Raw genomic sequence first — 12,286 nt, 5'->3', positions numbered from 1 at the left:
AAAAAAGAGAAAGCGACAGAAAGAATTACAAAATGAGAGAGAAGAAAATAGTTACAGAAGGAGAGAGATGTAACTTTTTTTGTGTCTTTGATCAATTAATTTATGTTAGTCAATAACACAAAAGCACTAAAATAATTTTAGCAACAAACCCTAGTTGAAACTAACCCTTGTTGGCTAAGGTGGATTGGGAAATTAAATTAAAGGGTATGATGGTTGAAAAGCAATGGCAAACATTTAAAGAAATATTTCAATATTCTCAACAAAATATATATTCCATTGAGAAATAAAAACTCCACAGGAAAAGTGATCCACCCGTGGCTAACTAAAGAAGTTAAGGAGAGTTTTAGATTGGAAGAAGAGGCCTATAATGTTGCCAAGAAGAGTAATAAGCCTGGGGATTGGGTGAGATTTAGAAACCAGCAAAGGACGACCAAAAAATTGATAAAAAGGGAGAAAATCGAATATGAAAGTAAACTAGCGAAAAATAAAAAAACGGATTGTAAGAGCTTCTACAGGTATGTAAAAAGGAAGAGATTAGCAAAAGTAAACATTGGTCCCTTAGAGGCTGAGACAGGAGAAATTATAATGGGGAATCAGGAAATAGCAGAGACGGTAAACAAATATTTTGTATTTATCTTCACAAAAGCCAATAAATCCCCCGCACCTGACGGCCTACATCCTCGGGTTCTAAAAGATGTGGCTGCAGAGATGGTGGATGCATTGGTTGTGATCTTCCAAAATTCCCTCGATTCTAGAACAGTCCCAGCGGATTGGAAGGTAGCAAATGTAACCCTGCTATTGAAGAAAGGAGGGAGAGAGAAAACTGGGAACTACAGGCCAGTTATCCTGACATCAGTCGTCGGGAAAATGCTGGAATCCATTATTAAGGAAGTGGTAACAGGGCACTTAGAAAATCATAATATGATTAGGCAGAGTCAACATGGTTTTATGAAAGGGAACTCGTGTTTGACAAATCTATGAGAGTTTTTTGAGGGTGTAACTAGCAGGGTAGATAAAGGGGAACCAGTGAATGTCGTATATTTGGATTTTCAAAAGGCATTCGATAAGGTGCCACATAAAAGGTTGTTACGCAAGGTAAGGGCTCATGGGGTTGGGGGTAATATATTAACATGGATAGAGGATTGGTTAATAGACAGAAAACAGAGAGTAGGGATAAACGGGTCATTTTCAGGTTGGCAGGCTGTAACTAGTGGGGTGCTGCAAGGATCAGTGCTTGGGCCTCAGCTATTTACAATCTATATTAATGACTTAGATGAAGGGACCGAGTGTAATGTATCCAAGTTTGCTGACGATACAAAGCTAGGTGGGAAAGTAAGCTGTGAGGAGGACAGAAAGGGCTCAATTGCGGGTGCGTTAAGGGTGGGGGGGCTGTGAAAATTGCAGAAATGCAGAACGGGTTCAGAAGCCGGCTCCAACCCCCCGACTTCCGAGTTCCCCACAGACGAGCCTGTGCGCGGGCGTCCCGAATCCAGAAGTCCCGGCGGCAATTAAAGCCGATGAGATGATAGTTAAAGAACCAAATGTACCTCATTGAGGTACTTAAGGTACTTGTGACATATTAGGTAGTTAGAATGATTTTTAACTTAACTGGGCGGCTTTCCCACGGCTTCTGATTCACACCTGGTGAAACCAGGGCCGGATCAGGAAAAAAACCCAAAATAAATTAAATAAAAAACCATTGCACAAAGTTAAAACACAAAATCAACCCACCTTTCCACCCTGCTCCGATATCCAAACTCTACCTCTCCACTCTCCTCCTCTTCAACCCCCGTGTCCCCCTCTTCGCCTTCCGATCCCCCCCCTTTTCACCCCCCCGATCTCCCCCTCTTCTCCCCCCCGATCTCCCCCTCTTCTCCCCCCCCGATCTCCCCCTCTTCACTCCTCCGATCTCCCACTCTTCGCCCCCCCTGATCCCCCCCCCTCTTCGCCCCCCCCGATCTCCCCCTCTTCTCCCCCCCGATCTCCCCTCTTCTCCCCCCCGGATCTCCCCCTATTCTCCCCCCCGATCTCCCCCTCTTCTCCCCCTCTTCGCCCCCCCGATCTCCCCCTCTTCGCCCCCCCGATCTACCCCTCTTCGCCCCCCCGATCTCCCCCTCTTCACGCCCCCCGATCTCCCCTCTTCTCCCCCCTCTTCTCCCCCCCGATCTCTCCCCCTCAATCTCCCCCTCTTCTCCCCCCGAATGTCCCCCCCTCTTCACGCCCAATCTTCCACTCTCTTCCCCCCTCCCCCCCCGATCTTCTGTTCCAGCCCCTGATGAGGTCTCGCTCTCTCTCTTTCTCGGCCCCCCCCACCCCAGCTTTGCAGCTCCTGTTGGCAGCCAGCCTATCAATCAGGCTGAGTAAGCTTTCTTTATTCAGGTTTGCCACACACACCTTCACCCCCACCTCCCCCCTCCCCCCGCTGCCAACCCGCCATCATGAGCCTGAAGAGTTTGCAAAGGGATATAGACAGGATAAGTGAGTGGGTGAGAAGGTGGCAGATGGAGTATAATGTGGGGAAATGTGAGGTTATTCACTTTGGTAGGAAGAATAGAAAAACAGAATAATTTTTAAATGGTGAGAAACTATTAAATGTAGGTGTTCAGAGAGACTTGGGTGTCCTCGTACAAGAAACACAGAAAGTTAACATGCAGATACAGCAAGTAATTAGGAAGGCAAATGGCATGTTGGCCTTTATTGCAAGAGGGTTGGAGTACAAAAGTAAGGAAGTCTTACTACAATTATACAGGGCTTTGGTGAGACCTCACCTGGAGTACTGCGTACAGTCTTGGCCTCCTTATCTAAAGAAGGATATACTTGCCTTAGAGACGGTGCAACTAAGGTTCACTAGATTAATTCCTGGGGTGAGAGAGTTGTCCTATGAGGAGAGATTGAGTAGAATGGGCCAAAACTCTCTGGAGTTTAGAAGAATGAGAGGTAATCTGATTGAAACATATTACATCCTGAGGGGGCTTGACAGGGTAGATGCTGAGTGATTGTTCCCCATGGATGGAGAGTCTAGAACTAAGGGGCTTAGTCGCAGGATAAGGGGTCAGCCATTTAAGGCTGAGATGAGGAGGAATTTCTTCACTCAGAGGCTTGTGAATATTTGGAATTCTCTACCCCATGGCGCTTTGGATGCTCAGTCGTTGAGTATATTCAAGACTGAGATTGATAGATTTTTGGACTCTAGGGGAATGAAGGGATATGGGGATTGGGCGGGAAAGTGGAGTTGAGGTTGAAGATCAGCCATGATCTGATTGAATGGCGGAGCAGGTTCGAGGGGCCGTGTGGCCTACTCCTGCTCCTATTTCTTCTGTTCTTCTGTTCAGTGCTGCTCAGTCTATTGCTGTTATAAAATCAATGGTCAGTGGTGAGTACAGTGTCTGTTGATAAAGATCTTCAGAGATCTGTCAGTATCTGTGTTCTTGGGATCCACGAAATGAACATTTATTCACTTATTTATCTTTTCATAGATTGTGGACATTCTTTGGAGTGACCCTAAAAATCAAAATGGCTGTATCCCAAACAACGTCCGAGGGGGAGGCTGTTACTTTGGCCCAGATGTCACGGAAAGGATGCTCAAAAAGTACAACTTAAAGCTATTGATACGATCACATGAGTGCAAACAGGAAGGCTATGAACTGTGCCACAACGGAAAGGTAAACTAGAGATGTTAGCTCCTTTCCTCTGGTTTATTAACTTGTAGCTTATGTCAGTGAAAACATGCTTATCTAGAATTTAATTTGCAGAGAGCTAAATGAAATGTTTTTAATGCAGGTTATTACTATTTTTTCTGCCTCTAATTACTATGAAGAGGGCAGCAATCGTGGGGCTTATGTCAAATTGGGTCCTGACCTGGTGCCTCGTTTTATCCAGTATCAAGTTAGTAAATCTACAAGGAAGCTGACTCTTCACCAAAGGTGAGTGCAGTACAGAAGCAGCCACGTATTGTTCCCTCTCTGGTAGAGCTTTCTAGGTTGTCCACATAATGGGCCAGATTTTCCTGTGAGCAGTGAACGAATGGGCCCACTGCTTGTTACCATTAGGCTTGCCCAAAGACTTTTCATGGTCTTTTGAACGGCAAATTCCTCTCATTGGGCCCTCAATCTAACATAGCCCCCTCTCCCGGGCATCTGGGACCTGTGTGAACGGAGCAAGCTGCTGTGTATCCCCTTAACCAATCAGATTGAAGCATCGTTGATGCGTAGCACAGACACAGAACCAGGAAGTGTAAGTTAGAATAATGAATTCAATGTCAAATCAGGTACAGTAAGTGAAATAGAGAGGGTAAGAAAGATTGAATTAAGAGACAGAAAGATAAAGTAAAAAAAAAATTAAAAAAATCTTTTTTTAAAAATGTCCAACAATTAAAATCTGAAGGACTGAGACTCCACACTTGTAAAAGTTAATTTTCAGTACCAGAGAGGTTATTTGGCAGTAATTAAGACTTACCACGCCATGAAAAGGGTGCTTAGACTTGAAATGACTTGATGTACATTTTTTTGGCGAGTTAGAATCATAGAATGGTTACAGAACAGAAAGAGGCTATTTGGCCCATCGAGCCATGCTGGCTCTTTGTAAGAGCAATCCAGTTAGTCCCACTCCTCCGCTCTTTCCCCGAAGCCCTGCAAATTTTTTCTCTTCAAGTATTTATCCAATTCCTTTTTGAAAGCCATGATTGAATCTGCTTCCACCATCCTTTCAGCAACCCCAGCTTCTCCAGTCTATCCACGTAACTGAAGTCCCTCATCCCTGGAGTTATTCTAGTAAATCTCTTCTGTCCCCTCTCTAAGGCCTTCACATCTTTCCTAAAGTGCGGTGCCCAGAACTGGACACAATACTGCAGTTGTGGCCAAACCAGAGTTTTATAAAGGTTCATCATGACTTCCTTGCTTTTGTACTGTATGCCTCTATTTATAAAGCACAGGATCCCAAATGCTTTTTTAACTGCTTTCTCAACCTGTCCTGCCACCTTCAAAGATTTGTGCACATATACCCCCTGATCTCTCTGTTCCTGCACCCCCTTTAGAATTGTACCATTTAGTTTACATTGCCTCTCCTCATTCTTCCTGCCAAAATGTCTGCCCATTCCATCAGCCTGTCTATGTCCTCTTGAAGTCTATCACTATCCTCCTCACTGTTTACTACACTTCCAAGTTTTGTATTGTGCCCTGTACACCCAAGTCCAAGTCATTAATATATATCAAAATATATATCAAAAAAAGCAGTGGTCCTAGTACCGACCCCTGGGGAACACCACTGTACACCTTCCTCCAGTCCGAAAAATAACTATTCACCACTACTCTTTGTTTCCTGTCACTTAGCCAATTCTGTACCCATGCTGCCACTGCCCCTTTTATTCCATGGGCTTCAATTTTGCTGACAAGCTTATTATGCAGCACTTTCTCAAACATAGACATAGCTAAAAATCATTTGTTATTACTGCCACAATTACGCACCATCTTTTTTTCCTGAGCTCTCTTGGCTAATCTTATGGCTGTTTTTGGCTTCCTTAATTTCATGCGATACTTTTCCCTGTTCTCCTGTGTTAAATGCCTTAAGAGTGTAGAATGCCTTCAGTTTCGTTCGAATTTGCCTCTGTACATTCCTCATCAACCATAATAGTTTTGTTTTACCTCGTGCCCTTCTTTTAACCATTTGGACATGCATAACTTCATTCTGTTTGGGAATGGTTTTAAATAGAACCCATTTGTCCTTGGTACTTGATTACCTATCTAGTAGGTTGCCTCAACTTTTGCTAGACCTTCAGCCATTTTTGTAAAGTTAGCCCTCTTAAAATCTGGGTCCAGCATTAGATTGGCTGCAGCCTTGGATTGGCCAATAAGATGAAACACAATGATATTATGATCAGAGCTGTCCAGGTGTTCCCCACATGGAGATTTGGTACAGCACGAGGGTCACTGCTAAAAACCACATCCCTAGTTGCCTCGCTAACATGCAGTGTAAGGAAACAATCATTGATGGTGTCTACAAATGTCTCAACTACTCTCTCCACTAGACTAGATGGTTCAGCATCAGACCATTTAATAAAAGGAAAGTTGAAGTCTCCCATAATACAAATTGGGCCCAGGCTAGAAGCCTTAGCAAATTGTGAACAAAGTTCCTCATCAGCTATAGATGCCTGTCCTGGAGTCTATAACAGGCGCCAATCATAAACTTGGGGCCATTGGCTTGGACTAATTGAATCCAAGCTGCTGCTGATGTGCTAATATGTCTTGCCACAGCAGGCAGATTATTTCTGACAAATAAGGCTAAACATCCTCCCTTCTGACCTATTCTGTCTTTCCTAAAACAGTTATACCCTGAGATATGGCATTCAGCACCACCTTTTAAATCTAGCCATATCTCAGTAACACCTATAACATCTGGGATTTCTAATGCTACCTAATGTTGACCGGAGGTCACTGGTTACGGTCACTGGCTTAGTACAAAGAGGAGAAGTTTCAATTCTCTCTTAATTCTCAATTCACTTGATTCACGCCATTAGATCATATACATATAGCTTATATGTCTGGTTAGATATAGGCATGCAGTTTACACCAGGTTATACAGTTTTATACCCAAACTAAGATCTAAATGCACACCCACTAAGTTTCTCTGACACTCCCTGAGTGGTCACAGAATATAAAGGATAATACCCGAAAAGGGTATTTTCGGTTCAAAAGTCATTCCTGCCTGTGTGTATCAGCAGCTGACGTCTCAGGTTACTTTCTGCAGCCCCTAGCCAACAATAAGATTGTAGTTCCTGCACTTTATTTTTAAGACTTCTTGTATTAGCATAGAAGCATTTCAATGATTTGTTAGCTAGCTGACTCTGGGTACCATTCCTTTTCTGTGCCTTACCTTTAGAAAATCTGGGTAGTCTTTTGGAGCTAACTACCCTGGTAAAACTACTGGCTGGTTTATCTATTCTAAACTTTGGTTGAACTAATTTAAATGCTCCCCAAAGGCTACCTCAAAATTCTCAAAAAACATCTGTGCACCCAGAAAATTAAGATGGAGGCCATCCCTCCTAAAATGCTGACCTTGCCACTGAACAATTCCCCAGTTGTCAATAAAAGTAAGTCTCTCCCTCTTCCATAGGTCCTCGAGCCACAGGTTGAGCCCAATGATTCTGCTGTTCCTTTCTGTAGAACCCTATTGCAGTGGAAGGCGGCCAGAGAGGACCACCTTTGCTCCCTTGTCCTTTAGTGCATGCACCAAGATCCTGTAGTTATCCAGCAAGAGAAAGGACTTTTGATCCCTCACATCATTTGTTCCCTCATGCAATGCCACAATGGTTCCATGCTTCTCACCTCTCATGAGGCCATCCTCTCTGTTGTGAAGATCAATGTAGGGGATAGCATCAAACAGGAAATTAGAGATGCATGTAACAAGGGTACTACAGTAATCATGGGTGACTTTAATCTACATATAGACTGGCCAAACCAAATTAGCAATAATATTGTGGAGGATGAATTCCTGGAGTGTGTATGAGATGTTTTTTTAGACCAGTACGTTGAGGAGCCAACCAGGGAACAGGCTATCCTAGATTGAGTATTGTGCAATGAGAAGGGGTTAATTAATAACCTGGTTGTGCGGGGTCCTTTAGGGAAGAGTGACCATAACATGATAGAATTCTTTGTTAAGATGGAATGTGAAGTAGTTCAATCTGAAACTTGGGTCCTAAATCTAAACAAAGGAAACTATGAAGGTATGAGGAGTGAGTTGGCTATGGTAGATTAAGAAGCTTCATTAAAAGGCATGACGGTGGATAGGCAATGGTTAACATTTAAGGAACGAATGCATGAATTGCAACAATTATAAATTCCTTTCTGGCACAAAAACACAAAAGGAAAAGCAGCCCAACCATGGCTAACAAAAGAAATTAAGGATAGTATTAGATCCAAAGAGGAGTCATATAAAGTTGCTGGAAAAAGTAGAAAGCCTGAGGATTGGGAGCAGTTTAGAATTCAGCAAAAAAGGACCAAGAGATTGATTAAGAGGGGAAAAATAGAGTATGAGAGTAAACTTGCAAGGAACATAAAAGTGGACTGTAAAAGCTTCTACAAGTATGTAAAAAGAAAAAGATTAGTGAAGACAAATGTAGATACCTTACAGTCAGAAACGGGAGAATTTATAATGGGGAACAAGGAAATGGCAGAGCAATTAAACAAATACTTTGGTTCTGTCTTCACAGAAGAGGACACAAATAACTTCCCAGAAATGCTAGGGAACCAAGGGACGAGTGAGAAGGAGGAATTAAAGGAAATTAGTATCAGTAAAAAAATAGTGCTGGAGAAATTAATGGGACTGAAAGCCGATAAATCCCCAGGGCCTGATAATCTGCATCCCAGAGTACTAAAAGAGGTAGCCATGGAAATAGTGGATGCATTGGTTGTCATCTTCCAAAATTCTATAGATTATGGACCAGTTCCTGCAGATTGGAGGGTGGCAAATGTAACCCCACTATTTAAAAAAGGGAAAGAGAAAACAGGGAACTACAGACCGGTTAGCCTAACATCAGTAGTAGGGAAAATGCTAGAGTCTATTATAAAGGATGTGATAACAGGGCACTTAGAAAATATCAATGGAAATAGACAAAGTCAACGTGGATTTATGAAAGGGAAATCATGTTTGACAAACTACAGGAGTTTTTTGAGGATGTAACTGGTAGAATGGATAAGGGAGAACCAGTGAATGTGGTTTATTTGGATTTTCAGAAGGCCTTTGATAAAGTCCCACACAAGAGGTTAGTGTGCAAAATTAAAGCCCATGGGATTGGGGGTAATATACTGGCATGGATTGAAAATTGGTTAACAGACAGGAAACAGAGAGTAGGAATAAATGGTTCTTTTTCAGGGTGGCAGGTGGTGACTAGTGGGGTACCACAGGGATCAGTGCTTGGGCCCCAGCTATTCACAATATATATCAATGATTTGGATGAGGGAACCAAATGTAATATTTCCAAGTTTGCTGACGACACAAAACTAGGTGGGATTGTGAGTTGTGAGGAGGATGTAAAGAGGCTTCAAGGTGATTTAGACAAGTTGAGTGAGTGGGCAAATACATGGCAGATGCAGTATAATGTGGATAAATGTGAAGTTATCCACCTCGGAAGGAAAAACAAAAAGGCAGAGTATTATTTAAATGGTGATAGATTGGGAAATGTTGATGTACAAAGGGACCTGGGTGTCCTTGTACACCAGTCACTGAAAGCAAACATGCAGGTGCAGCAAGCAGTTAGGAAGGCAAATGGTATGTTGGCCTTCATTGCAAGAGGATTTGAGTACAGGAGCAAGGATGTCTTACTGCAGTTATACAGGGCCTTGGTGAGACCACACCTGGAGTGTGCAGTTTTGGTCTCCTTACCCAGGAAAGGATATACTTGCCATAGAGGGAGTGCAGCGAAGGTTTACCAGACTGATTCCTGGGATGGCAGGACTGTCGTATGAGGAGAGATTGGGTCGACTCGGCCTGTATTCACTCGAGTTTAGAAGAATGAGAGGGGATCTCATTGAAACATATAGAATTCTGACAGGGCTAGACAGACTGGATGCAGGGAGGATGTTTCCCCTGGCTGAGGGGTCCAGAACGAGGGGTCACAGTCTCAGGATACGGGGTAGGACATTTAGAACCGAGATGAGGAGAAATTTCTTCACTCAGAGGGTGGTGAACCTGTGGAATTCTCTACCACAGAAGGCTGTGGAGGCCAAGTCACTGAATATATTTAAGAAGGAGCGAGATAGATTTCTAGACACAAAAGGCATCAAGGGGTATGGGGAGAGAGCGGGAATATGGTATTGAGATCGAAGATCAGCCATGATCATATTGAATGGCGTACTCCTGCTCCTATTTTCTATGTTTCTATATTAACTTTGGCTCCTGGAAAACAGAAAAGTCCTTTCATCAAAGCCATTTTACTGATAACTTTCAGTTACTTTCTAAAGTGTCTGCTTTGAAGCATCTTAAGTGACTCAGCCTCAGATTGTGAAACCGTCACCAGAGCCTGCCTCGGTGATTTGAATGTGCTAGTGTACTTGTCAGTGATATAAGGTATTGAGAATTACTATGGACTGAAATAAGGGTCCTGCCCCTCCCTATATCTATAACCTCCTCCAGCCCTACAACCCTCCGATTCCGGCCTCATCGCTCCACCATTGACGGCCCTAAGCTCTGGAATTCCCTCCCTAAACCTCTCTACCCCTCTACCTCTCTCTCCTCCTTTAAGACGCTCCTTAAAACCTACCTCTTCGACCAAGCTTTTGGTCACCTGTCCTAATATCTCCTTATGTGGTTTGGTGTCAAATTTTGTCTGATAATCGCTCCTGTGAAGCACCTTGGGACGTTTTACTGTGTTAAAGGTGCTATATAAATGCAAGTTGTTGTTGTAGTGAGCTGTACATCTATTTTATTGATCTCGAAGAGCGTGTTATCCCATATGGAATCACCAATTTATAGCATGAGTCATAAAAATAAAGTAAATTTTATTGACACACCACCACAATGTAGTTTTTAAAGTACGGTAGTAAAAGTGACGCCAATTTGTCACAATTAATGGTTAAGCTGTAATGTCATAGAGTCATAGAGTTATACAGCACGGAGAGAGGCCCTTCGACCCATCGTGTCCGCGCCGGCCATCAGCCCTGTCTACTCTAATCCCATATTCCAGCATTTGGTCCGTAGCCTTGTATGCTATGGCATTTCAAATGCTCATCCAAATGCTTCTTGAATGTTGTGAGGGTTCCTGCCTCCACAACCCTTTCAGGCAGTGAGTTCCAGACTCCAACCACCCTCTGGGTGAAAAAGTTCTTTCTCAAATCCCCTCTAAACGTCCCGCCTTTTACCTTGAATCTATGTCCCCTTGTTATAGAACCCTCAACGAAGGGAAAAAGCTCCTTAATGTCATTGAATATGTCACAGCAACTGAAGGCAGTGAGGGAAAATCATTGGGCTATGACCTTGTTTCTTTCTGTGAGCAATGTGGCAAATAACACAAACCAGGGTATTTGGGATTGAGGCAGAGAACTGTGAGGTATTAACAATCAGTTAGTGGTTGATTAGTGTCGCTGGGCACTGGGGAAGTGCTAGTAGAATGGAAACAGACCAGTGTGGTTCCCATGCTCAGTGAGTGAGATACCAGATACAGGCAATTACACACCCATCAGTTTTCCTTCAGTGCCATGTAAAATCACGGAATTGAATATCAGGTGTAAATTTGAAGATTATCCGTACAACAAAAACTTAGTAAATGGCAGTCAACATGGATTCAGCAGGCGGAGGTCCTGCCTGACCAACCTCCTTCATTTCTTTGAGGAAGTTATATCCCATGTTGGACTGGGTTGAGCCCTATCATGGGTTTTACCTAAACCTCCAGAAGATATTTATCAAATTTCCACATGAAAGTCAGGGGAAATCTTGGTTATGGATTACAAATTGGCTTGTGATTTCACTCCTGAATGGCCTAGCTCTAATTTTAAGATTGTGTCCCATTGTTTTGGATTCCCCCCACCAGATGCAATAGTGTCTCTCTATATATAACCCATCAAATCATTTTATCATTTTCAATGTCTCGATTTGATCACCCCTTAACCTTCTAAACTCAAGGGAATTCAAGCCAATTTTATACAACCCATCCTCATAATTTAATCCTTTAAGCCCTGTTATCATTCTGGTGAATCTGCACTGCACCCCATCCAAGGCCAATATATCCTTCCTGAGGTGCGGTGCCCAGAACTGAACACAGTCTCTGCAGATGGGGTCTAACTATATGGGGTCATTATATAACTAACATAACTTCCACCCCTTTGCATTCCAGCCCCCTTGAGATAAAGGCCAACATTGCATTAGCCTTCTTAATTGATTTTTGTACTTGTCTACTAGCTTTTAACAACATGGGTACAAATCTATTTGCTCCTCTATACTTTCTCACCATTTAGAAAATACTCAGATTTAGCTTTCTTGGGTTCAAAGTGGATGACCTCACACTTGCCCACAGTGAACTCCATCTGCCAGTTTTGCTCACTCACTGAATCTGTACATGTAACTTCCTCCTCCCATCTACACAATCTACTGAGCTTAGATTTTTGCTAATAACCTCTTGTGTGGAACCTTATCAAATGTCTTCTGGATGTCCATATAGACATCATCCATAGACACAACCTGTCCACCATATTAGTGACTTCCTCGGACATGATCTACCCTTCACAAACCCACGCTGACTCTTTTCGATCAACCTTGAACGGAGCTGCCTGAGAGGTGATCTTATTGAGGTATATAAGAT

General features: G+C 43.0%; 1 protein-coding gene across 2 annotated transcripts in view; it reads left to right on the top strand.

Annotated features, from left to right (window-relative positions):
* The window catches only part of ppef1 (protein phosphatase, EF-hand calcium binding domain 1), a 159,409-nt gene that overhangs the window by 107,124 nt on the left and 39,999 nt on the right, over positions 1-12,286 (top strand). For both annotated transcript variants that reach the window (XM_067992435.1, XM_067992434.1), the window contains 2 exons: positions 3,477-3,662; positions 3,781-3,923. In XM_067992435.1, coding sequence (XP_067848536.1) covers positions 3,477-3,662; positions 3,781-3,923 — 329 coding nt within the window. The remainder of the gene's footprint in view (positions 1-3,476; positions 3,663-3,780; positions 3,924-12,286) is intronic.

Source organism: Heptranchias perlo, chromosome 11 (assembly GCF_035084215.1).
Source record: "Heptranchias perlo isolate sHepPer1 chromosome 11, sHepPer1.hap1, whole genome shotgun sequence".
Taxonomy (NCBI): domain Eukaryota; kingdom Metazoa; phylum Chordata; class Chondrichthyes; order Hexanchiformes; family Hexanchidae; genus Heptranchias; species Heptranchias perlo.
This window is presented reverse-complemented; position numbering and strand designations above follow the sequence as displayed.